Raw genomic sequence first — 26,372 nt, forward strand, 5'->3', positions numbered from 1 at the left:
AACTATATATACATACAAACTAAATATATGTATTTTATAAAATCAGAGAAGTTCTTCCTTCAATTTTATGCTAGAATATTTAACTGATTTCTTCTTAAAATATTGCGAAAATATATCTCCCCTTTCTCTGAGTGCACTTGGGGGTGGCGGGTGTCATAGGATCTGTGAAGGTCATCGCTAAGTAGTTTAGTTCTGCCATTGGCATGCTCAGCAGTGCAAATGCCTTGATAAACGTTGCAATTTTATAGCTCACAGCATATTTATTTCGCTTAGGAACTTAATACAATGAAGGCGGGGACTTCTTTGTTGGCTTCCCCCATTTTGCTTTTCAGCTGGCATTGTTTTACTTGCCAAGTCTTTCAGCTGCTTTGTAAGAAAATTTGCTTATTTATTTGTTAAACTTGAAATCCCCACCGAGGAAGGGATGCCTTAAGATGAAATACTATCGACTCTACAGAACTCTCAAGTGCTGCAAATTAAGTTAACAAATTGTAGCCAGGGGTTGGTTTTATCCCGTTTGCAATTAAATGAATATATAGTGCCTAGAAGGAATCTCTTTATTTAAAGAACACAATTTGATTTATAATTACATACATATATTATGTACTTAGTTGAATCATTTGTCTAGTTTATAACACCAAAAGAAAATACCTAATCTTACTGAATATGTAATATAATATCTATTTAACAATAGATACAACCATCTTGGCCAATTGTATCTCAGCACTGTATGACCAAGGATAATGCCACGTAGCATATATGTTGTTGCACTTATGCCACTTTACACCTGTGCAGGTGTGAAGTATTAATTTCCAAGTTGCCTCCTTTTTTTGCTACACTTTTTGTTGACATTTGTGACACTTTGTTGTCTTGTTTGTTTTAGTTTGTATCGCGACCAGTTCTGCGTTGTTCTTCTCGTTGTCATTATTAATACTACAAATGCCTTTTGTCCCACATTCCTAGAAATCCAAGCCAAGTTGCCTCGCTTTGTTGCCGTGTTAGTGTCAGAAATTATTCTTGTTGACATATAAAAATTGTTTAACCCTTTTTTCGTGGCATGAAAAATGACAGAAAATGATAAAATGCTTTCGTACGTGAGTGTGAGAGTGAGGCATTTGGCCAAAACATTTCCCAGACATTGATGTATTTGGGTCAGATGCTGGCCGGTTATTTTCCGTTCGCCCCAAACGGGAAACACCCACGAAAAATACTCAAGATATATGTGTATATACACTTTCCGGCTCATTAACAGAGCTAAATTTGCATAGTTAATTGCTTTTTAATTGTTGTGTTTGGAATTTTCAATTCGTTTCGTTGTTTAAGCCGTGCACGTTTTATGGCAGAAATTTCTTGCATTTATTTTCATTTTCTGGTGGGCTGCGGCCCATTAGGCAAATAGAGTTAGCAGCTTGGCTAATGAAGCATAGTTTTGAGATTTGACACGCCCCCACGCGGCCCTCCGCCCACTCAGACAGGCTGCAATTAGCCTGCCGGCAATAGCTGAATTTTTATTTCGCCCTCTGTTTTGTTTTTGTTTTTTTTTTTTTTTGTTTTTGCAGCACTTTCTATTTTTTGTTCTCGGTTGCCTTTTGCGGTCATTAAAACTAATGGCAGCTCGGCGATCCGCTGGCTTTAAAAATTTCACATCTGGCCTCGGGCCGAATGGACCGTCCAACCGACCGGATACGGATATATCATTTGACCAACAAGCCAAAAAACAAACTCACACAAACAAGCACCCAAAAAAGCAAAAAAAAAAATGTCGAAAAAAGCTCCCCAGTAACCCAAAGTTTGGTTGGCTTGCATGCGGTCACAAAAGAGCAGTAAATTAAAATTTACTCGACATGAAATTGAAGCGGCGCAGAGCTGCTCCTTGCCACCCTTTCCATACATTTTCCACATCCCGATACATTTTCCCGTGGAAATTCATTCAATATGCAGTTCTCACAGAATGTCGTAATGCATTCAAATTTTTACCAAAGATATACATTTTTATACATATATAATATAAAATATATGCTATAATCAGGTTTTACAAATTGTAGTGAACCATTAATTTCTGATAAACGTGGAAAGTTAAATTAAATTCCTGATGACATGCAAAGCTTTTTTATTGCAAGATTATAATGGCCTTTAGGCACCCTGGAGGGGAATAAATATTGCATTTACTATAAAATAAACAAAAAAAAAACATTATTTACATTCCCAGCTGTGCCTAAAAAAGCAAATTTTTAAAAAAGTCTGCTTAAAATTTCTTTTCAATTAATTACAGTTGCCATATAAACGTAAAACAATTTTTAGCTTTATATAAGCTATTAAGGATTTTGCGAAATTCGTGTAGTCCCTCTCGCGATTTTTCAATGATCGCCTGCAGTCCTTTGAAGCCAACTTGGCATACTGCACTTCATTTGATTCCGTCTCCTGTTTGTTTTGCATGGGTTTGGCCTGTGGCTGAGAGCACGAGGGGTCTCGTATTTTACGTGGCCAAAGTTGTACGTTCCCAACCAACTGACATGCAGATTTGGCCAAAAAAAAAAAAAACAAGAAGAGCAGGCCGTTGGCCACTTTGCAGTCGGCACGCGTGGACAGATTAAACGGCGGAGAGGAGATAAAAAAAAAAACAGGGAAATGCCCTGCAGCAGCGGTCAAACAAACAATTTTAAAGAGCTCCAATCAATTATCAAGCTGAGTCCACTCTGCTTTTACCACAATTTGCCGTTAAGCGACAATTTCCGCAGCGATTATTCAATGTCAACTAAAAAGTTGCAAAAACGTTCGAAAAACCAGCAAAAGCAATTAAAAGCAGCTGCTGCTCGGCCACGCCCCGTTTCCGCTCCGCCCCGCCTCAGAAAAGTTCATGTTTATTTTATGTGGCAAAATATGTTTTCTTTTTTGGGAGTAATATTTATGTAAGCCCTGCTGCAGTTTATTTGTCAAGCCGGACATGCATATGTCGGGGGATTAGATGGATTTATCGCACTGTGACAAATATACGGTGTAAATCATTGAGCTGCCTGCTTCTACAGGCTGCTCCACACGTGTTAAATTTAACGCAAGAAAAGGTGCATTAAATATGCAAGAGTGCAGCATAAAAACGAAAGTATTATTGGCTTTGTCGTAAAAATGTTTAAATTCATGTGAAAAGTGCTTTTCACATATGAATAACCTTTAACATATTTTATACATGATGTATGTATGTATGATTTAAGTTTCCATGGAAATTTAAACTGTATTACTTAAAGTATTATTTACATTTATGTTATACTTTTGCAAAAGAATTGTTTTAAAGGAATACGAGAATATTCAACTAGGCAAAAGCGCCAAACTTAAATAATTAAACACTAACGTGCGTCAACTAATTTATTTTATATTACATCGCGTTATTTGAAATGCATTTGAGCACAAATCCAAATATGTATTAATTCACTGCATTTTACTAAAGGCCCGACCTAATTAGCAGCTTTTCGCAAGCCAATAATTATGAACAAACTAATCCCCTGAACCTTAAATTAAATTGCAACCTTTATTTTATAATCTATGACGTCAGTCGCAAATTAAATTTCCCCGTTTTGCTGCCAAACAGCAGCTACACACCTCACCATGTTGAACTTAATTGAAATGTTGTTTTATTTGGCCCTAGATATTGCCGGCAAACCATGTAGCATATATTAGTTATTGATTTCCCACAGGTTGAGAGGTTTAATGGCACTCAACTCGAAATGGGTCAAAACAGGAGCCTTGTTTTAATCAACTGTGCACATGGGGAGATGATAAAGAAGATCAACCTCATCGAACTGATTCAATTTTAACAAGTTCTTTTAAAAATTTAAATTATACTTGATAATAATAAGATAATAAGGTATTCGATAGTTATGTGTTTGTATTATAAGACATCATTTGTTTAGTTTTAAGAGAAATCCATTGAGTATTTTTAATATGAAAAGGAACAAAACATTTTCCATACATCATGCTGGTCAACAATTTTTAATGGATAAGTATGGCATGTACACAATACAATGTTATACGTTCACTTGATAAAAAGTCGAGGTTACATCTCACATTGCGTCGAATAAACAAAATGTAATAGAAATATGCATCCAAAACTCACATGCAGTTGCCAAAGATATGTATCCAGTACATAATAAAGGCTCAACGACAAATGTGATTCGATACTGTGCGATCTATGGATTTGAAGGATTTGAATCCTTGAGCGATGACATCGGTGTACATAGCCCAAGCTCCGGTTTCGTGGAGTCCATCGTAGTCTCAATGCTCTCCACCATGGAATCTTCGCTCGATGATGAGACGGCTTCCTCCACATTGCCCACATACTCCTCCACTTCGTTTTCGCCATCGTAAAGCTGATCCAAGGCATCCAAATCGATGATCAAACGGCGCAAATGGCGCAGCTCATCATGGGCACGCGACACTTTCCGCTCCAGGGCCTTCATTTGGGCCTGCACATACAAAATGGATGCAAGCATATACGATTTTATTTAAAATATTGTTAAAATTTCAACTCTAACCTGCGGAATTAGCGGACAGCCCAGAAAATGCAAAATGTGCATCAGAGGGTCCGATGGCAACGGATCGATATCCACCATTTGCTTTAAAATCTCCAGAAGTCGAGGGAAAATGCCATTTTCCATCAAGTATGCAATCGATTCTTCTTCTCTTTCCGACATGTTACGTGTTTAAAACGACCAATTTGGTAATAAATTTGGCAAATTGTGAAATTTCCAATTGATCTTGTGGTGGCGGGAATAACTGTAAAGCGAGGGCTGCACTTGCAATCCGCAATTTGCAGCACCTGGCGGTAGATTTCGGTACCCTGAAACATGGTGCTGTTAACTCATAACAGTGGGCTGTTGCACGCAAGACTATAATTCAAATGTTTTTCGGCGCCAACAAGCATGTGTAAAACCATTTTTTTGGTTTGACACACTATCAAATATTTTTGGACTCCTATAAGTTTTTGCCACTTTAAAAGGTTTTGTGGAAAAAGAAGCCGGCTGACGCTCCGGCAGCATCGTAAATTCAGTGTGACCAGTTGGATGCGAAATAAAAACGTAACATTACTTCTCACCGCTTTTCAGTGTATTTGCCGGAAAACGAAACTGTCTCACTGTTTTATAAATATAAGCAAAGCAACAACAACAAATATAGTCAAAATTCGAAAGAGGAATAGAATACAAGTTAAATATAGCACCGATTTTTGAATAGACCATGGAGAAGCTAAGCAAGGCGAAAAAAGTGGCGCGCGAGGAGAAGCAGCGCGACCAGAAGTTGGAGGAGTTGGTAAGAGCGCGTGATGGCCAAAAGCCAGAACCAAACCCTATTTCCATAGACTGCCAGAATCCATGGAAACGGGAATAAATAGACAAAATTTAAGGCGGAATTATATCTATTTTAGGTCATGAAATCCCTTGACGAATGCCCCTCCGCCGAGGAGAAGGTGAAACTTCTGCTGCAACGCCATGTGGACAGCGAAAAGAATGTAAGCCGGCTGACGGCGGAACTGCGTGTCCTGCAGCGCCAAATGGAGTCGCAGCAGAGGGAGAAGGAGCAGGTTCAGCGGGATCTTAACAAGAGCGTCCTGATGCGAGACAAGCTGCAGGAGGTGTGCCGCGAACAGCAGCGCATCATAAAGTCCGTAAAGAACGAGAGCCTGCTGCAAATCAAAGTGGAGGAGGAGCGGCGCAAGGAGAGCCAGACAAAGTTCCAAAGCTCCCTGAACGATGTCCAAAAGTCGCTGGCCAAGAACAACGAGGAGAACATCAAGCTGCGCGATTACAACATCGAGATGACCAAGAAGTAAGCATCGCCGCAACGCTGCGGGGATCCGCGTTCTAAATATAGCCACTGCACACGCACGTTCTCTGTTTTCCGATTTTCCCTAACCATCTGGTCTCCCGTTTTAGGTTAAAGCTGCTGGCCGAGCAGTACCAAACGAGGGAGCAGCACCTGGAGAAGCTCAATGAACAGGTTCAGTTGGAGGCCCAGCTGCACCAGGCCAAGCTGCAAAAATGCCAGGTGGAGGCTGCCATGGAAAAGGAGATATTGAGCAAGTATGTGCACAACATGCCGGGTCATCCGGCGCTTCTCTGCATCTCGCGATAAACGGACCATAGATGGTCACACATTAGAAAACAAGTTTTTATTTAACAAACTCGCTGAGATTACTGGTTTTGATTGAGGACAGCTGAGTGGCTAGCATATAATTCATATTACTCGGTTTGCTCTTCACTTGATATGATTTAGTCAAAGCTTAATCCACACGAAAAATATCTAAACTCCACATTTCTTTCAGGGAAAACCAGATTGGCCTGGAGAAACTGATGCAAGCGCAACGTGCCATAAAGGATCTCACCGATCGGGAGCACCAACTGAAGGAGCAACTGAACATATACACCGCCAAGTACGATGACTTCCAGCAGTCGCTGCAGAAGTCCAATGAGGTTTTCGGCAGCTACAAGGTGGAGCTTGAGAAGATGTCCAAGCACACTAAGAAGATCGAGAAGGAGGCGCTGGGCTGGCGGCAAAAGTACGAGAAAGCTAATGCCATGGTGATCGATTTAGCCACAGAAAAGAGTCTGCAGACGCAGCACTCAGAGCGCCTGCAGAAGCAAATACAGCAGCTGCAGAAGCTACTGCGTGCTCTACAGCTGGAGAGGACAACACTGCACAAGTGCCTGCGGGATCACGAGATCGAAATACCCGCCCTGCCGCAGTTGCCTCCTGAACCAGAGCCAGTAAACGTCAAGCCAGTTAGTGCTGAAAATGTTAAAATGGAAATGATGTCTCGCAATTGTGCGGAACTGAAGCAAACATTGGCAAATCTGCAGAACCAAATGAAGCTGCTAACGACGAATGAATCGAAGACTTCCATTGAGGAAAAGAAGAAGGCCGAGGAGCAGCGTCAGGCGAACAATGCCAAGAAGAATATACGCAAGAAGGAGAAAAAGTCCAAGGCAAAGGCAGCAGCTGCAGCGGCGGCGGAAGCTGCAGCATCCACAACGAACGGTGAGGCGAACGGCGTTCAGGAATCAGCCGCAACGGAGTCAAAGGCCGAGCTAGAGGCAGCGGGTGATGCCTCAAACGTTAAGAACGAAAAGGAGCAGACCGTTGACATTGCGACAGACACCCAGGAGCTCGTAGGTGATGGCGACGCTATCACCGCAAAGTCACTTGTTGATATATCCGAAGTGCCTCCCCTAATCGATGCCAATGCCAACTAAACTACTGACTGTTCGCCTATAGTCCCATCTCCAAATCTCGGGCGGCCACCAAGCCTTCCCTGCAAAGCATTTTGTGTCATCCATGTCTCAACTGAAAAACGTCATCAATTACAAACCTACATGGTCCGAATTTTGTACTAGTTATTTATTGTACTTTGTATATTGTATTTATTTAAAGGATGTCGTCGGTGATCGTGTATTGCTGTTCAACAACAAATTGAGTAAAACGTGTTTCCTGCAAACAGAATAAGAATATTAAAATTATTTCTTTGGGTAAATATTTGCAGAATGTCCTTCCAAAAGATTTAAGCATAAATCTTAGCCCACATTTCGCATCAATTTGCATAAGTGGAGTGGAATGGGAAACTGCCAGAGCGCACAAGCTCGATGGCCATGGATTGCTTTCGTCATTGTTGGCGACGCCACAAAGTCTAGTGTTGCATGCAACACATTGCAATGCCAACAGGCGAACGGATGGGGGTGGCTTCAACGGTGGTGATGAGTGGTGAGTGCCTGCGGTTCGTGGCCAGGGTCATTATAATTGCGCCTTAATTATTTTCAACACGCAGCTGTCATTTTTGCCGGGCCCCAGATTTCCGCCATCAAATATTTAAGACGCATGCAACGTGGCGTATGCGTAACGCCAACTGCTGCCAGCGGTCACTCGGTGCGGGCGAGGGTGTTGAAATAAGGCCAGTTAAGTCACTAAAATAATTACACAAATTAATTTAAATTGCATAAAGAGGTGCATACGAAAGAAGGACTAATTATGCCAGCTCTCAAGGCAACAACTGTTTTTACCCCTTTTTTCACAGCATGTTTTATGTACTGTACCCTATATTGTTAGGTCCCCGAGCGTTCTTCCATGGTCATTAGAAATTTAATTAAAAATTTTGATATTGTTAGGAGTATAGGGAATTCTATTTATTTCAAGCTTCTTCCGCCCGATTGCCCATTAAGCGGTATTAAAACTGTCTTCCCCTCGGTGCCAAAGTGTCATACTTGTGCATATTTCACACCCTCGCTCGCATTCACAGAAATGTGTGCACATTTCGCAGGCAATGAGCTTTTGAACATTTAATGAGTTAATACGCTAAATTTGAAAGCCGCTCAAGCGTGCGCCAAGTGCTTCAAACACTTGTCCCCATCCCCGAGCTGCCCATTTTCCAGCTTGAATAATGAGAATGGGGGTATCAAGCCGCTAAATCCAGCACTGAAAAATTTTTCATCAACTTAATAGAAATGTGTTTATTTTTTAATAATATACATTTAGTTTGTAAGATATGTGAAATAAAATAATTTCGAGTTATTTATGAGAATTATATACGAATAAAAGATCAAAAAAATAAAACTAAATTTTTCTCAGTGTACGCACACACGCATATGCAAAACACTAAGCACTTGTCATTTGGCTGTAAACCCTACGCGTCCGTTCGTTGGTATAAAAAAAACAGTGCAAATGTCCAACAGACGAGCATATGTACATACATATGTACACTATAGGTATGTGCGATGTATGTACATATGTACATATGTGCGAAATGGAGGATTGGTTGGCTGTCGTGGCGTCGTATTCATCCTGAACTCATGGGTGTCATTTCTCAGGACCCTCGCGGTCTGCAGGATAACAGCAGCGTAACAGAAGAAGACCCTCACTGGGGACCAGGACCAGAAAAGTAGAGGCTGCCAGACTGCCTCACTTTTGGCGTTCAAGTGAAAGGACGAAGTCGCCGACACTGGTGTGGCAATACTTTTGGCAGCCAATTGTGCGGGCTGAGCAAGATGAATGAGGAATATGAGTGTTGCTTGCACAGTGGGCTACTTTCAAGGGTGTTGGAAGATTCATAACTATCTTAAAGATGCTTTCAGCAGTACTTCTTATGTGCGAGATATAAATTCAACAATTTCTAGATTTTGTAAATAAATATTTCCTTCTCTTATCCAAAATCATTTATAATAAAATAATAATTATTTTATTATAATATACAATATAATAATAGTTGTCATGAATTTAAATGTCACAAACAGGCTGTCTTTCATTAGTAACATATTTTAAAAATTACTCATACGCCACGTTGTCAGTCAAGTAAATATATTTGCCATTTAAAACAGCTCTTCCAATATTATTACAATTCAAACTAATTATATGCGTTATGTGGCTACTTAGTCCACTGTAACCGCCGAGGGCTATGCTATACCCTATGTGCCGCCCGCAACCCAAGTGAGTGCGCACCCACTCTCCGGCGAACTCGCTCTCCGTCTCCGGCGGAGTGGCTCCGGATATTTCGGCAACAGAAGCCTGGCTGCGATAGCCGGAGATTTTCCGAGCGAGGGAAAACCGAATGCCGAAGCGTCGCTGCTGGCAAACATTTTCCATTTTCGCAGTCCTGTAATCAGTTGTGTATAGGACACTCGCGTGCGCGCGTCGAACGGTTTCTGGCTTTATTTGTGGGAAAAGTGTGTGTCTGACGGCGAAACGGTAAACGGGGAAAACGCTGCGCGGTTTTTGCTGCTATCGAGTTCTTCTTTTGCTGGATTTTATATATGGAAACGATTGTTGCTGCTGTATCATTGCAGCTTGCAGCTTTAAATTTAACTTAAATGCTAAAACATCGTTTTGAAAAGCAACGCGAGAGTTAGACAAACAAGTTGGAGGAAATTTTCCAGCTACAGCTACAGCTGCTGCCTCAGCCAGCGTCGCAGTCGCTGTTCGAGATAAAGGATATGCCCGGATCTAAAAGATACAGTTTTTCCTCTTGTTTCTTTTTCCGCTGCTGCTGCTCGTGCTACATTTGCTGCTTGGCATTTTCCGCACAGCAACAACAATCGTTGAGACAGGACCGCAAGTTTTGCTAAAATGTAACATAACACCAAATAAGCAGAGTTAGGAAGAGTGAGCGCCAAATAATGCAAATAAATGAATAAGCCCAAATCATTAACAAATTAAAACGAGGCACGCAAAGGAGGGCAGGAAAATATAAATATCGAAAGGAGTCAAGTCAAGTGCTTTCGAGGAGCTGTTTGCTGACATGCTTTGAGGTTAATACCACCCACCACCACCCAACCGCCCACTACCACCCATCTCAACCATCAGCCATCACCAACTCCTCCTACCTCCCTCATCTCCGTTTTGGCCAATTTCTCCGTCTGCTTTCGCCGCTTTCTTCGTCAACGCCGCTGCTGCCGCCGCCGCCGCCGCTGCTGCCGTCACCATCAAAAGGCATCGAAGGTAAATATATATGTTATATTTTAGCCGAGTGTGTGTATATAAGTCAATGGGCCAACAAACTAACCTACAAAGTAAACAAAAGCGTTACGCTACAAATGCAAATTTTTCGCACACATGCTCAAGAACTATAAACAACAACTCATTTAACTGACGCCATGCCCCCATAAAAAAACCAAAAACAACGCAGCTTAAGACTAGAAATGAAAAAAAAAAAATGGAAAACAAACAGTGAAAAGGTGGAAATGGCACGGCAAATGAAACACAACAAAGCAAAACGCACGCTTCTAAAGCTATTTGTATAAAATTTTAATCGCATGCGATTTATTTGACTAGGCGCCAAAGTCGCACGCACGCACACCATCGCATTTTCGCAGAGGCACCCACACACACACACACGCAGGCTAGTGAAAATTCACACACTCACCTTGAAAAATGCGAAAAAACAGTCTGGAATATTTTGTTTATTTTTCGCAAAATTATGGAAAATATTTATGGGCTCTATTTGAAGTTTGAGCTGTGCCAGGTTTTTCATTCAATAATTGAGGAAAATAATGAAAATGTTTAAAAAACGCATCAAAGAGTATTTTTGTGAGATTATATTTAAAATTGGATGTGAGGCTTCGATTTACTATTGAAATGTTAATTTTCATATTTATTTAAACAAATAAGAATCTGTGTTTGAAGACGCACCTGGCTGCAATTGTTTACTGTTTACGGCACTGTGAAAATATATTAAATTGTTCATACATATTTTTAACTTTTGGCAGAAGTGTCGACAACTTGTTTATAATTTTCCAAAATAGTGAAGCTTTACATATGTTATTTTTTAGCATTGCGGTAATATATGGGTGAGAATCGAATATACTAACATATTCCTTGAGTATACGATTTGTTTGTTTTATTTTCTTTAACAATATTACAAAATGAATTATTCCCAGAAGTGGTAAAACTCTTTTTACATGGCGTTTAAATTGCGTCATTAAAAATTCCCATTATTCAACCCAATTTCCGTGTCATTTAATCCGTGACAAGCTGTTAAAAGGAAACAAACAAACAAAAGTTGTGCGCAACAATTGATAAGCAACAAAAGCAACTATCGTGCCGCTTGGCAATAAACCATAAAATAAATGCCAATTCCATTTAGATGCACAAGCCGATTAAAAAGTCAACTTGGCATAGTTTTCCAACTCGTGCGACATTGATTCGTGATTGATTTGGTCATATTGTAATCTAATTTCACCGATTTGAAAAGTAACTTCAAGTAGTGTAAATCACATTATGTAATTAATCAAATATATGGAGATTTAATATATATATTTTAAGCGATTTTACACGACAAGGTCCTTGCCAAACTAAATTCGCTGTCATCTATTTATATAATCCCTGGCCAACTATTTTAAGTGCTTCTAGCCGAGAAAAGCTGCATCTGCATCCTAAGAATAAAATGAACTTGGTCGCGGGAAGCTGGATGAAAAACACTTAACGCGCAACTAAGCGACAATTGTTGTTTTGTGTGGCATTTAAAAATAGAATCAAGGTGCGCTCTAGTTTCATTCATCCACACACAGAGACATCCCCACTCACACACACGGCGCACACACAGATACAGGTACAGAGCCTACATAAAAGTGGCTGCTGTTGTTTTGCAAGTGGGTGAATGCGGGGCAAAGGGGCGGTCGCCGGGATGTATGCTACACGAAACTGTAAATAGAAAAGTTATAAATAAAATTCACACGAGCCAACATTGAAAAAATGAACTTGGAAACTGTAAAAAATAAAATAAAATATAATAAAAACCTGGTGAGTGGACGCCATATAATGGCTGATCATTCAAATATTCAATTATTGGAATGAGCATCGATGACAGCACACAAAATAAATATTGGTAGATGATATATGTTAAATTTAAACATTTTGTGCAGCACATCTGGGCACTATTACTTACCGGTTAAAGGTCAAAACACCTTGGCCTTGGCCAAAAGGAAACTCTAAGGAAAACGCAAAGACACGCAAGGCAATACCAAACGAGAACCGCAGCTGTGAGCTGCAAAGTGATTCAACGCTTTTCGGCTATAAAGTGCCTAATCACTTTGGGTGTTAGATGTGTGGGCCATTCAATGACACTGGTAATTACTGGCCCAATCGAATGATATTGTCTTGGCCTAAGTGAGTAATGAGCAAAGGGCGTGACAATCGCCAAACGTCCAGACCTCGTTGAATAATTAAGCCTGTTCAAACGAACTGACTTTCAGTTAAGTAACTTGCACCAAAGGCCACACAAGTATCAAGTTACCAAAGAATATTATAATAAAATACCAAAAGTGTTGTTCGCATTTAACTTTTTTTAAGTGAAACCATACATTTGCGTTAAATATTATTGTGTTATATTTTCTTCGTACATAATATAACCACGAACCATTTAAAGGGCTTTAAATATGTATATGTAAGCATTTTATGCCACCAAAGGCAACCGCAAGCCATTCCCAGCGTGAACATCAATTTGCTAGCATTTGGCGACCATTAATGGTCAACTTATCGTGGAAAAAAATACTCCTCCTCCCATGGTTAAAGCCATAAAACATGCGTGTGCAGGCATCGGGTGTGCTACATACACACATATGCAACAGCTAGGAAAAAAAGGAATCGTTTAGCTTTCAAACAGCAACAAACTTGAAATTTATATAGCCAACCGCCAGATGTGTCTATAAAACTTGCACATCCCCATTCATCCCATACGAACATTCATTTTACGGAGGTTTTTCCAATTTTTTTCTTTCTTTGTTTCCCTCTTATATTTTTATCACCAGCTGATAAGAGCAAAGTTTGTCCGAAAGTTAGCGCCTGTAGCCGTAACACACATACGCCATGTGTTACAAACATCCGATGGAAAGCAAGAAAGAAAAGAACGAAACGAAACGAAATTACCCGCAATTTCAGAAAAGTTAAATGTCTTTGCAGCCGAGCATTTTGGTAACATTTTTTAATTGCCCCACTGGGGGATGGGCGGAAATCCACATTTACAAGCGAACATATGTTGGTAACATGCAATTAACAAGCCAAGTCCAAGCACTCTGCTGATGAGTAGATAGCTCGTGCAGGTCTCGACTATCACATACCCGGTATTTCTCTATCTATAAAAACAAAATGATTCCATTCTTGAAACAAATCTTTTTTTCGTATAACCATACTATAATAAACATTCCTTCCATAGTTAAATCATACACTAGGTTTTTTGAAGTAGCCTATTAAAAAGAGTGGCAACAACTATGCTCAGCCACCCACGCGGACCACTTACAGGCATTAATTACTATGTCGGGCCTGCCAAGTCAGCAACGAGCCACGAAAAGTTGAAGGACCAACTGGAAAAAAATATTGCATACTTTTCGGAATTTTCCCCCCAATTTGGGCAGTTTCCACGCTTTTCACTTTCTCTCTCTGTTTTCTGACAAGTTGTATGAGTTGCGAGAGTTGAATGTTTCTTTTTATTGCCATTGCCATTGTTTTTGTTGCTCTTGTGGCCCGTTGTTCTTGTTTTTGGCAACATTTTTATATTATTTGGTCGGTATATTGTTCTTGTAGATTTTCATGTCCATGGCGAACAACAAATGTTGAGGAAGAAGAAAAAAAGTTTGTTATGTAGTGGATTTTTCGCAGAACAACGTTAAGTTGAGAAAACAAATTCCCAAATATGTAATTGGTTTTTGAGTGCGGCGGGTAACTATAGTTCTGAATATTCGTAATGTTTTAAGAGTTGGCAAGTAGAAGTATCTAAAAATGAATCACAAAAATTTCGACTACTTTTTGACAAGTTTAACGGATATAAGGAGACAAATTATGCCACTTCTAAGCAATTATGTTGTGTAAGCCAATTTAACTTGTTTCGATCGAATTTGACTTGTCCTTGGCGGAAATAAATTAAGTCAGCTCATAAATTAAACCAATCCTGGCAAGACTCGCGGCTCATACACCCACGCAGCAATAAGTTCATGAACATATCTCGGCATATTTATAGCTTTGCCAAAGCCCGCTAAGCTTTTGCCATTTTGGCCAAGAAAAGGGCACAGCCACAGACCGAATGATTGTCTGCAAGTTGGCGCATATCGCCGAACCGGAAGTTCCGGGGGCCAACAGGGTTAGCGGGTGGAAATATCCTCGAATATCCGTGGCTCTCTTTACAGATCTGTGTGTGTGTGCGCGCCGATGTAACGACTTATTGTTCAGAATTTCGCACAGTTGAATACCAAATTGTGAATACCCAACTACTCCCCATTTTGAAGTCGTTGCAACTATTTTGGCAGTTTCCTTACAAGGCTTTTTGTTGGCCTGGCCAACAATGAAGTCAGTTTCTTGTTGGCCATTGCCAAAAATAACTGCATTTTCTGGACGAGGGAGTTAGTAAAACTTTCCCCATACCCGGAAGTGCAGCGTGGAAACTTTTTTATTGCTTGCCTGCCAGTTTGCATAGAAGTCTCTAAAATTTCTGCTTGCTGCCATAGATTGCATTTTTAGTAAGTCCTAACGGCTGCCAAATTAATGAATACTGATTGCACCAGAGATTGTCAGTAACAAGCTTCCGCCATCACAATTTCCCTCAACCCTCAGAATCTAGACATGTGTGTATCCTGAGCTGATTGCCATCTAATGCTCGACTGAATCCAAGTGGCCCTAACACTCGAAATGTATACAGTTCATGGTTAAGTTTATCATTCCAGCCGACTTTAAGTGCAGGAATTGCTCATCTGTGATTGCTACTCTATTTTGGATGAGACCACTTCAGCTTCAGCACTTCACCATTTTGCTGCAGTCACGCTTGAAAGGCTTTTTTCAGATGTGACTTAAGTCAAAAGTGTACAAACATTGGTGCAGCTATAAAAATGTTGTTTTTCATAGGCATTTTTCGAGCACAATTTATCAGAAATTCACTCAATTATTATGTACGATTTCTTCAGAGAATACTAGCTACACATACTGAAACTAAAGTATCCCAGATACTACTTCTAAAAATAAATTTAAATAGTTACTTCCGCTATGATTAACATCTATTTAAGCAACATTTCACGTTATTTCCTATTTATATCCCAAATGGTAATGGCTTTACCCACAAGTTCGGGTACTCTTTATAATATATACCCCTAACGATATCCAGGTGCCGGCAATTACGTGTCGCGTGCCGGAAGTGCGATTAGAGCATCAGGAGCGACTAATAATGGCCCGGAGCTGGGTTTGCTCCTTTGTTGATTCTAGATAGATGAAAATGCTTTGCCCAAATTGCTTCTCTCTCTCTTATGTTTAACTAAAAAATTATTGCAAACTGAGAGCGAAAACCATATGCTGCACGCTGCTTTTCGTTGCTCCTGGGAGTCGTTTGTTATTGCTGCCTTGAGCATTCAGCTGGCCGGGCTTATCTGGGATGATGTTGTGGCTGCCAGCTGGAAAATACCCTCTTAAATTATCGCACTCGTTTCCATTAACAACCGAAAACTAACTGCTAAGTGGGAGGGGATTTTCATCAACACTTTTAGCTTTTAGCTGATTTCCCCAAGCTCCCCTATTAGCGAATCTCAAAGTGAATGTCAAATGGTGGGGTTAAAGCCAAGTTTATGCAGTGCGAATCTAATAGAGCTCAAAAGCACGTTGTTGCATCCTCATAGTGAATAATGACTTCCTTTTGACTATCTCATAACTCGCTGATAGGCCATTCGTATGTATTTGTATGTTGGATCAGGGCCAAGTTCCTATCTCTTGGCAATCGGCAGAATATAGTTTGGCACAATTACCAACTTTAATTATGCGTCATGCTGTCTGATTTGTACAAGATAAAATTTATAAATAAATTGATATTTAACATGAGTAGACACTTTCCCTAGTCTTTCGCTTCAATTACATCATCAATTATTCATTTAGAGTGAAATCAGAAATTAGCAGTAAACTATTTTTGATCTAACACTATTTTGTGACACTATTTGTCAACGTGTTCATGTGAGAAAACAATTTAGCAATAAATAAATAATTATCATAAACCATACATCGGCCTGCAAACCAATAACTTGGGTGTCTTGTTCAGTGCAATCAGGTTGAATAATTAGAGTTTGCAAAACAATTAGGCCATAAACTGCAATGCCCAGAAGGCACACGACGTCAACATCAAACTGCCCACAATTGATCAGCCAATAATTAGGATAGCGTAATGGTAATGCAAATGCATTTTGGGTGGAGTACACGCGAATATTCCTCACGGGAAACGTACTTCATTATTTTCTCATTCAACATTGTGGCCTGATTTGGCCTTGGACCTGGCCAAAAGCCGGATTGAAAGCCCTTCATCAGCTGTCGTCATCACTTGCCTTGGTGAAAAGCCACGAAAAAGCCGGAAAAGGGAGTAAAAAATGGCATATAATTGGCGTTGATTTATTGTCTTTTGTAGGCGCAACGAGATTTGCCCACCAATCTTATGGGCGAGTGCCAGCCAAAGCTTAGGCAAAAAAATTCAATTGTTGTAGTCTGCAGCACGGCAATTGGCCCAAAAAGAATGATATACATACCCAGATATGCCGTGAATATATTCGCAATTTAATAATGCTCTCGAATTTCTAGTGGCTCTGTGGTTTTCTTGGTTGCGTGCTGAATCGGTTCGGTCCTGGAGTTCCTATCATATCGTTGCCTTTCGAGCTTGCCACTCCTCTCATCGTGCCATATTGTCTGGGTTGTCCGTGAAAGTGGCATGAAACCAGCAGGAAATGACAATGGAACCTGTTTGGAGACATGAAAGCCGCACAGTGTCATTGCGATTTAAAACCAGAGCTTGAAATAAATTTTAGCAATTAAGGAAAGCACACAAACATGTCAGATTGAAATTGTTATGGCTTAATTGTAGCTGTGAAAAATGCCGAGAGATAACCAAGAGAATAACAAATTTCAATAATCGATAGATATTTGTACAAATTTACCTGACTTAGGAGATATCAATTAATGGTGAATTTATGCTTTGGCATGTGAATTTAACTGGATTTTTCATTTTAAATTGCGTTTAAATTTTGTGGCTGCTTGGTGAGTTTGTGGCATGTTTTCTTGCTAAATTTAATATTCGTTTTATTTGCTCACTGCAAATCATTAGGAGCATCTCTGCAGCTGCAAAATTGTATTTATTATACAAATACCCTCGTTGAAAGCAAATTCAAATATTATTTTGTATAAATACATAAACCACTGTTGACAATTTCAGTTTAGCAGAGTGGGAGGCCTGGCGTGCGTTCTTGTTTAGTTTCAGTTTTAGTTTTAGTTTTAGCTTTCTTTTCCATCATTCGAGTGGCATTGCATGACTGCATGCAAGCTGGTTCTGGTTCTGGTTCTGGCCAGGCCAAGCCTTGTCCTTGCCTCGAAAGCTGCTGCTGCTACTGCTGCTGTTGTCGTTGCCATTTATAAGTTTAAGTCCTGACATGCCACACAGAACCACGGGAACCAGGACCCGCAAAGCCCCCTAAAAGTCCGTCGCAATTCCCCGTATCTTGGCAGCAACAAGAACAACACAATTAGACAAATGAATAAACATACCGTTCTTGGCAAGAAAATTTGCATATCCCATTCCCAGCGGACTTGAGTGCACTTCAGTGTCTTGTGGCCTCTGTGTGCGAAAGTATTTCGTGTTCGTATTTGCAATTGGCAATTGGCTAATAGGGATTTTCCCATTATTACGTTTACACTATGACCTGGTTTAATATTTAATTAGCTTCGTCCTGGCAATGAATGGCTTCGACTCGACCCGCTCGGTTGGCCGTCTGTTCGAGGGTGTTCGTGCGCTCTTTGCCGGAAGCACATGTCGTATACGTGATATTTGACAAACATTTTACATGCACAGGCACACATCCACCCACAAACGCATACAGGCCTCACCAAAACTGCATTTAAAATCTGCATGTGCTGGTGTGTGTGGTGTGCTAAAAGGAATGTGACACTTAGAAAAATTACGCTGGTGTGAACATTCATTTTTAAACGTATGTCTTAAGCAATTACTGCTTTTCCTTTAATCCAATACTAATTACGGTCTTGGTTGAAGCGTTTAAAAAACTTTTAAGTGCTCTAGTGTGGGTATATATTTTCGTTAAGTGCATGTGAGGAAATCCTGACCGTGCTAAAGGCGTGACTCCAACATGATTTCAAATGTTGTAAAATGCTGGCAATTGCATGCTCCGCCCTACCCTCATTTATTCCACATTTTCCCCCCAATATTCCTCCACATTTCCCACCGACTGGGCCACAGAGATTTGTGCAAAATAGAGTCATGAAATTAGTTGGCTGCAGCTCGAGCAGCTAAGTATGACATTGTATTCGGTTTTATGGCTCTCTTCGCTTTTAATGCTATTTATGCTAATGGCAGGCAACATTTAGCAGTTGCTCTTGGCTTAAAGAGCTCACTCAGCACATTTTCACGGCTCCGTCGGGTTAAAGTTATTGATTCCACTCTTACTTTGGCCGCATAAATATTTAAGACTTACTTTGGCGATTTATAAATTATTAATGTATTCAACAAGAAAGTTCGGAGGAGCCTGAAAGCCCTAAAGCTACTGGGAAATTAAGTATCGCATTGGAAGTTTTGCCAAGCAGATTTAGCGAATTCTGATTTTGGCAACTGCGTTTCTACGGTTAGGTTAAAACTGCTTAAAGAAGGTACATAATGAAGTAAATATTTTGGTTAGCTTTATTCATTTCTAACTTTATACATATAACAGTAGGCGATAGCGCAACACTTAGCATTTAGATGAATGTATAAATAATATATGATGAGTATCATTGAAAAGAAATAGAAAAAGTTACGACGTACTTGGAGCTGTGCAAAAGAAATATAAATACTTTTACTTGGATTAAAACTGTCAAAGCTATTTCCTTTCGCAGTGACCCCGTTTTTCGGCTAGCTGCCGCTTAATCAATTCCAGCTGAAAAATAACCGTGACGTCGGAAATGGAAAACCCCCTGCCGCGCCGCTTTTCCTCCCTAAGCTAACAAGAGTCCTGCCTGTGTGTTATGTGAGTGTGGGCGCAAATAGAATGGAAATGCAAAATGGAAATAGAGTGGAAATAGTCCGCAGCACACACTTTTTGACTTTTCGCTGATAAATATTGAAGTGCTGTTGAAATTTGTCAGAGAGAAGAGCAAAAAGTTCGCCAAAGATTTGATTTAAGCTGATGCAGGCGAGTCATTGCGAGAGAATTCAATTTGTGGATTTATGGGATTGGATTTACGAATTGGTTTTATTATGATGAATGCGCAATAAACGTAATCGAATAGTCAAATGGGAATTAGACAAGAAATATGTTCAACTAAGATACGAACGGAAAAGCTTTAAAGAACATAGATTTTAAGACCATTTCCTATAATCGCTTAAAGTTTATTTACTTTCTTATAACCTCTAATTACACTTCAATAACAACCTAAGCTGATTTGCATAGTGTTTGTGCGTTCGAAACGAATCAATACGACAGTCAGAATGAGTTCGCATTCCATTCATTTGCATGTTGAGTGCTCATTAATTTCATCTGGCCAACAGCATTGCCACGCCCCCAAAAATCACCACACCCAGCGCCCATTTCTTGCGGCAGAAATAAAGGTGCTGCAAGTGCACCAAAGTGCGCGCATAACTCGATTCGCCTTTGATTTATGGTACGCAATAATAATCTTCATTTGCATGTTGCCTCAGGCGGCGCGAGTCAACAGGGCGTATACTCGACGCCATTATATGCAGGTGTAGCTGCGGCTACGAGTTGCGCTTCCGGCAGCTGCAAGTGTCCTTGCCCCGACTTTCAGCACTGATTTATGTGGACAGGAAAAAATATTTATAATTTGTGGGTGTATTTTAAAAGTCGTACGGCAGCATTTTTAAATTGCGCAGGCTTAAAATGTATATGCCTAAGCATTTAAATTTAAAGACTCCGCCATTTTCTACATTTTTAAGATGAAATGTATAATTTTCGCAATATTATTCGCTGTGTATCAATCTCACCTGCTTTCTATTTTCCATTTCGTTTTAGCATTGGTAGCCTCATTAGCAACTTAGTAGAATGGCGCAAAGGAAACCGTAACCAAAAACCACCAAAAACGGGAAAAAAAAGGATACGCCGAAAGGGATTAGGAGCAGCAGCCACTGAAAAGGTTGAGAGCCCATAAAAAAGCACAAAGAAATTGAATACTCACAGCGAATTTTAGGCATAATGAGTTCGCTGTCGCGTCCCTAAAAACCGAGCACCTCAAATGCAAATTGATATTAAGCCGCCAATCATAATCAGCACCGATATTAATTAAAAACCCGCTAACAGTCAACAATAATCAAGCAACCGCCATGGCCTCACCACCGGAGAGTCCCATCGAGGAGGTGGTCTATGAGTTGGAACACACACGAGTGCCTAAGCCCATTCCCGTTGCCCTCGAGGATCTGTGCCGGCAGACCAAGTTCACCAAACAGGAAATCCGCGTCATGTACAGAGGATTCAAAACGGTAGGAAATCAAATTGATGTTGGATGTCAATGGGTTCCAAATATACTATTATTTTAGCACTTTTTAAAAATATAGTTCTTTGTATGCCAAGAACAACTCATTGACCAGCTGCGATGTAAAAACGAGAGCTACTTAAATGTCTGTCATTTTAATGCACACGCGTTTTGAATTTCATTGCAAATGAATTCGTGAATTCGCTCCTTTCAAGCGATTGTGTGTCCAAGCACTTTTACACCAAAGAGTGCGGAAAAAGGCCAACTCAGCGAAAAAGTTTCAATATGTGGGTCAACAAGAGATGAGCTCCGGGGTCAAGTAAATGGATAGTTTGAGCCAGAGAGCTCGCCTTATTGACAGTTTGCCCCATTGATAGTTTGCCTTTGTGATATTTGGCTGCTCGCTGGTAGTTTACCTTATTGATGAGTTTCGTTGGCTGGTGACTTGTACTTTGGATTTCGTTAGGAAATATATGGAATTCCAAACTTTTTAATTTAGCAAATGATAAGCACGAAAGTAGAGCATAGCTTTTTTTATTCGACTACTGCATTACTTTTAATTAAATGATATCAAAGGTCTTGCTAATCCTTTTTGCCCTTTTGGAACTCACTGTCCCTACATTTGCCTTTTTCTTTATTAACCGAGCAAACACTTACTTTCATTGCGATTTCATTTTCATTTTTTTCGCAGGAATGCCCCGAGGGCGTGGTACACGAGGATTGTTTTAAGGATATCTACGCCAAATTCTTTCCACATGGCAGTAAGTATTTGTGTGTGGATAAATGTCGCCCATTTTGGGGTGTGTCTGTGTGTGCGGGTGCTGTCGCTAAGGTCTTATGCTTTTCCTTTTTATAGTAGCGCGTCATAAAGCGCCATTTAAGCGAGCATTTCGTCCTTGCAGCATCTGCGACCGAAATGCCAAAATACCCAAATAGCCAGAAACCGTTAAAAAAAAAATCACCCTGACACGCCTACTTTGCTTATGTTCTATTTATACAGATTCAAGTTTATACGCTCATTATGTGTTCAAAGCGTTCGATGTTAATTGCAATGGCGCCATTAGTTTTCGGGTAATTATTTCTCATTATATTAACATCTACACAGTATTACGTATATTTATACGTTTCAATGTTTATCAGGATTTACTGGTCACCTTGTCGACCTTGCTGAGAGGTTCTGTATATGAGCGTCTGCGTTGGACCTTCAAGTTGTACGATCTGAACGGCGACGGAAGGATCAGTCGCGGCGAACTGAGTGAAATTATTTTGGCCATTCACGAGCTTATGGGTCGGAGACCACATCAACCTGAGGACGATCGCAAGGCGAGGGATCAGGTAAGCTAGCATATATTAAATATAAAAGTTTCTTTAAAAAATCTTGGCCTAAACTATAGTAAGTACAAGTCTCGACCTTGATACTCGGCTAGTACGGCCTTTAACAATCGATGCTAGACTTTAATCAACTTGTTCGAGGTACAAAAGAAAATCTCTGCTTATCCGCAATGAGCATTATGTTCTAGGCCATTCTGTTGAAATGTCTATTTGCATATTCATCGCACTTCCTCTGGCGCAGATTTGTATGCTTCATTCTTTATGCAAAAGCCACACTTCATGAAACGTGCAGCATCCGCTGACGTTAGTCGGGCGCACAGTGCGTATGAGTAATTATGATTGGGAGCACACACAGAAGTATGCGCATACATACGAAATGCATAAGTCGGGAATCGAAATTGCAACGGCAACGGTTGGTGAAAAAGCGAGCAGGGAAAAACGGATGCATTCATGTGCGGAAACAGCAGCGGATATTTTACTTAATGATGAAGGTTTCACTTTTTCCCGCGGATAATACTTAAACGAAAATGCCAATGAAAAGTCGCTGAAATTGAAATGAGCGATTAAATTGAAAATGGCTTTGTGTCAGTCAACGAAATTTATAAGAGTAATAAACGGAAATGAGAGTAAGGGGGCTATAACTTAATTTAATTGATCAGTAATAAGGATATTTTGGTGTCTTTAAAAAATTTATGTATGCTATTTAAAGAGTCTTTTAGTAACTCATTGTGTGTTTGATCTTTTATTATTCAGGTTGATCGTGTGTTTCGCAAACTGGACTTGAACCAAGATGGCATTATAACGATAGAGGAGTTTTTGGAGGCCTGCCTGAAGGACGACTTGGTAACTCGATCGCTGCAAATGTTCGACAACGACCTTTGATGACAAGAGGGGGAGCTAGAGCCAGGGCTACGCAATTCCAGGACTATAATATCTCTTATAGATCTATAAGTGCAATAAGCAACTCTAAGGAAGTGACAACCCTAAAAAAAATTACAAAAATATTACAAAAAAAAAAGGAGGGGGGAGAACCCCAAGCAAGCTTGAAAAACACCAGTGAAATTGATGGAAAACGAGGAAATGAAACATATTAGTAATTAAAATTAGTTTAGGCAAATATCGAAGGAAGAAATCTTTAAACTTTATGAGTGTGTTATTATATAACTAACGAAGAGGTCGACTAAGATTGAATATAAAGAATATGTAATTTTTTGAGCATATTATGAATTTAATCCTGCCGTGAAAAGCGAATTGGTCTTATATATATGTATTTACTATATAAATATGTACATGTATGATATGATATATGTGTAAATGAAATTGATTTCGACAACAGAACTAAACTAAACCACCAAACCAAATGTTTGATTCAGGAATGGAATTGGTATACCGACAACAAGAGAAACCGAGCTCTCAACACGATTTACTTTACTACAATTACGCATAACAAATAATAGAATACTAAAGTATAAATTTACACTTAGCTAAATGAAAAGTTACCAAACAAAGGGTATTTCCTTAGTTCACCTTGATAGTCATATTTTCGATTTAATTGTTTTAAAAGATCCTAACTGTTTAATCCTTTTTTGCTTTGCTGTCCAATACGCGAATTGCAGTATAAATTAAATTAATTCAGATTGTGGATAGTTCTATTAGCCCCATATGTTTTAATGTGTGTGTTATTGTTTTGCATCAACTAATTGAATTTACAATTTGTCTCAATAAAGCTATCGCCCAGCCATATTGGTTTAAAACGGCAAAAAAAAAATAGATACTACATAAACAGATGAATAAATAAAGCCTGGGTTTTGTGTGCCCGACCAACCACCGATATATAAATAGCACTTGACAATTACGCTTGATTTAATATTTATACAAGGTCGTGTTGATTTTTTAATGATAAATGCAATTCTCGACATGACTCTTCAATTAAATTACATTTTTATTAAATTACACTTGCCAAAACATATTTACACACAAGCACGCGACGCTTTGCCCGGTTTTTCGTGGTGTCCCCATATTTTGTACACTCATTTCATCATTTCCCAAAAAACTTCAAAAGGAATGTCCTTGGGAATGTAGAAAACTTGTGCAGCGAAATGAAAATGTAATAATAAAATAATAATGAAAAGCGAACGTTTTTATAAATACATTGAATGCTTAATTGTGCATGAACAAGACAAGACAATCAATGTGGTTTGATATTTCCTATTTCCGCTTTTAGTTCTACACATTGTTCTTCCATTGTTGCTTTAAACAAAAACATTTTTCTGTATAAAAAGCCTTAAGCGAAGGACACTAGGAAATGAAATGAAAATCAGGAATCAGTGGTTTAATGACGTCACAAGCTTTTAATTTAAATACTCAACTTATCAGGTGTCGTTTGAAATGTGTTAACTGTGTTTTAGACGAGAAATATCTAAATGTTGGTCTTTGAAAACTATGCCAACCGTAATTATTACACGTAGGGGCTTTATAAAGATTCAACCATAATTTAATTTAGGTTGAATCGGAGCTTCAGCAAGCCTACAACTTGGTTAAGCATAAAAATATTTTACATTCTTAAGCATACTAACCAGGCAAGGATTCTTCCACCATTTTTCAGACAGGGTTCAAATATAAAACGAAACGATCAGTTAAAGATACTCCCATCAAAACGGCAAAGCCATTTAAAGCGATTCCATCATCAAATAATCTTAGCATTAGTAAATGTGTTGAACAAGAACATTTTGTTGAATATAAAAGTATTCTTGTCTAAACAAATACCTATGCGACCTACTCGTTAAACCACCCACGATTTCTAACTCTTAAGAAACGATCTATGCAATATGAGCGTACACTGTCCAAAAATAAAAAAAAAAATTACAAAAAAGCAACAAATTGATATTAATCTATCATTCGAATTGAGGAAAGCTATGTGTCTAACTAGTCAACATAATAAATAATGAAATTGAAACGCTTATACTAATGTTAAAAACTTTAATATTAAACTAAAGAATATTTATTTAACCAGTCGAATTGGAAGATAATGTTTAGAAATCGGTTTTAGCTGCTAAATGTCCGAAAAGATAACTATCTAGATTATCCAAAAGCTATGTCGAAATCGACGTTTAATTTGTACTAGCTAGATGGTATCAGTTTCCGATTCTAGAACATAATAGGTGTAACTAAAGTGGTGTAACTTATTTTTAAAACAACGTTTAATTCGTATTTCGTTAAAAATAAATTTAATCCAAATGTACCTATAGTAAATGTAAATTACGATAATAATTTTTTAGCCAAGATTCCATAGAACATGATGGAATCTTAAACCTTTTGTTAACAATATAAATGGTTTGCGCTATCCCAATAATAATAACAAATAACAACAAATTAATTAACAAAGAAAACGTGGTTAGTGATTTGGATTGTTTATAAGTAAATTATAGTAAGCTCTTTAAGCGATTACTTATATAAAACACCTACAATAATTAATCTATAAAATGACTACAAAACCATTTGCGAAAAATTCATTATTTTATTATTATTCACCAAAGATGCTGATATTGCCCTTAACTATTTATTATTCTTAAAGTAAAGCTATTTGTTGTAAACATTTCAAATTAACATTAATGGATAGCTTTTCTTAAAAGAACCTAAAAATGTGTTTTTATCTAAAACCACTAAAATGTACCTATAGTTAAGTATTGTCTACTTAGAAAATACATAATGGAATTTAATTTTGGTAAATCACATTACGGCTTAAGTTCTCGAATATTTTATTTAAAATTGTGTTGTACTTCAGTTTTAGTCTGATAATAAGACATACAATTTAATAAAACAACAAACCAGTTTTCATGCCACTTAAAATGAAAACCAAGAAAACACATTTAAAAACAAGCCCAACAAAAAAATTGGGTACAAAGTAAAAGAGATAAACAATTTTAATAAAAATAACACTTTAATTATGTATTTCGTCTTTTTATTAGGCGGGCTAAATATTAACTAAATAAAAACAAGATTGAACGCTACAGTCTGGATCCTCGAATTGCAGATAAACGATACTCTGGTAGTAGAAGTTCCCGCCAGAAATCACTATTTTTTACGAATACTCC

At 38.9% G+C, this 26,372-nt stretch overlaps 3 protein-coding genes and 3 long non-coding RNA genes across 8 annotated transcripts; 4 read left to right on the plus strand and 2 right to left on the minus strand.

Moving 5' to 3' along the window:
* Positions 1-271: 271 nt before the first annotated feature.
* Positions 272-572, plus strand: lncRNA:CR45655 (long non-coding RNA:CR45655). The gene has a single exon (NR_125258.1). It is a non-coding gene; the product is annotated as a long non-coding RNA:CR45655 (long non-coding RNA).
* A 160-nt stretch (positions 573-732) lies between these two features.
* Positions 733-1,132, minus strand: lncRNA:CR45656 (long non-coding RNA:CR45656). The gene has a single exon (NR_125259.1). It is a non-coding gene; the product is annotated as a long non-coding RNA:CR45656 (long non-coding RNA).
* Positions 1,133-1,591: 459 nt separating this feature from the next.
* Positions 1,592-1,948, plus strand: lncRNA:CR45657 (long non-coding RNA:CR45657). The gene has a single exon (NR_125260.1). It is a non-coding gene; the product is annotated as a long non-coding RNA:CR45657 (long non-coding RNA).
* A 1,955-nt stretch (positions 1,949-3,903) lies between these two features.
* On the minus strand, positions 3,904-4,785 carry CG14545 (uncharacterized protein). Its single transcript, NM_143997.3, has 2 exons — positions 4,527-4,785; positions 3,904-4,457 (listed from the first exon to the last, which is right to left on the minus strand). The coding sequence occupies exons 1-2, from the start codon at positions 4,683-4,685 to the stop codon at positions 4,182-4,184; spliced, it is 435 nt and encodes a 144-aa protein (NP_652254.3). The 5' UTR covers positions 4,686-4,785; the 3' UTR covers positions 3,904-4,181.
* A 340-nt stretch (positions 4,786-5,125) lies between these two features.
* CG5886 (uncharacterized protein) lies at positions 5,126-7,483 on the plus strand. Its single transcript, NM_143178.2, has 4 exons — positions 5,126-5,298; positions 5,414-5,814; positions 5,922-6,068; positions 6,311-7,483. The coding sequence occupies exons 1-4, from the start codon at positions 5,227-5,229 to the stop codon at positions 7,236-7,238; spliced, it is 1,548 nt and encodes a 515-aa protein (NP_651435.1). The 5' UTR covers positions 5,126-5,226; the 3' UTR covers positions 7,239-7,483.
* Positions 7,484-9,647: 2,164 nt separating this feature from the next.
* On the plus strand, positions 9,648-26,164 carry CG5890 (uncharacterized protein). Of its 3 annotated transcripts, none has more exons than NM_001370037.1 (7): positions 9,648-9,717; positions 10,056-10,467; positions 20,594-20,953; positions 21,638-21,707; positions 21,947-22,017; positions 22,087-22,281; positions 23,032-23,286. In NM_001370037.1, the coding sequence occupies exons 3-7, from the start codon at positions 20,798-20,800 to the stop codon at positions 23,227-23,229; spliced, it is 690 nt and encodes a 229-aa protein (NP_001356889.1). In that variant the 5' UTR covers positions 9,648-9,717; positions 10,056-10,467; positions 20,594-20,797; the 3' UTR covers positions 23,230-23,286. The 3 variants fall into 2 exon arrangements, with proteins under 3 accessions (NP_001356889.1, NP_001163739.2, NP_001287534.1); NM_001300605.1 differs by having other exon boundaries at positions 9,648-10,467; positions 23,032-26,164.
* Positions 26,165-26,372: the final 208 nt, after the last annotated feature.

This window comes from Drosophila melanogaster, chromosome 3R, assembly GCF_000001215.4.
Source record: "Drosophila melanogaster chromosome 3R".
In the NCBI taxonomy this organism is placed as follows: Eukaryota; Metazoa; Arthropoda; class Insecta; order Diptera; family Drosophilidae; genus Drosophila; species Drosophila melanogaster.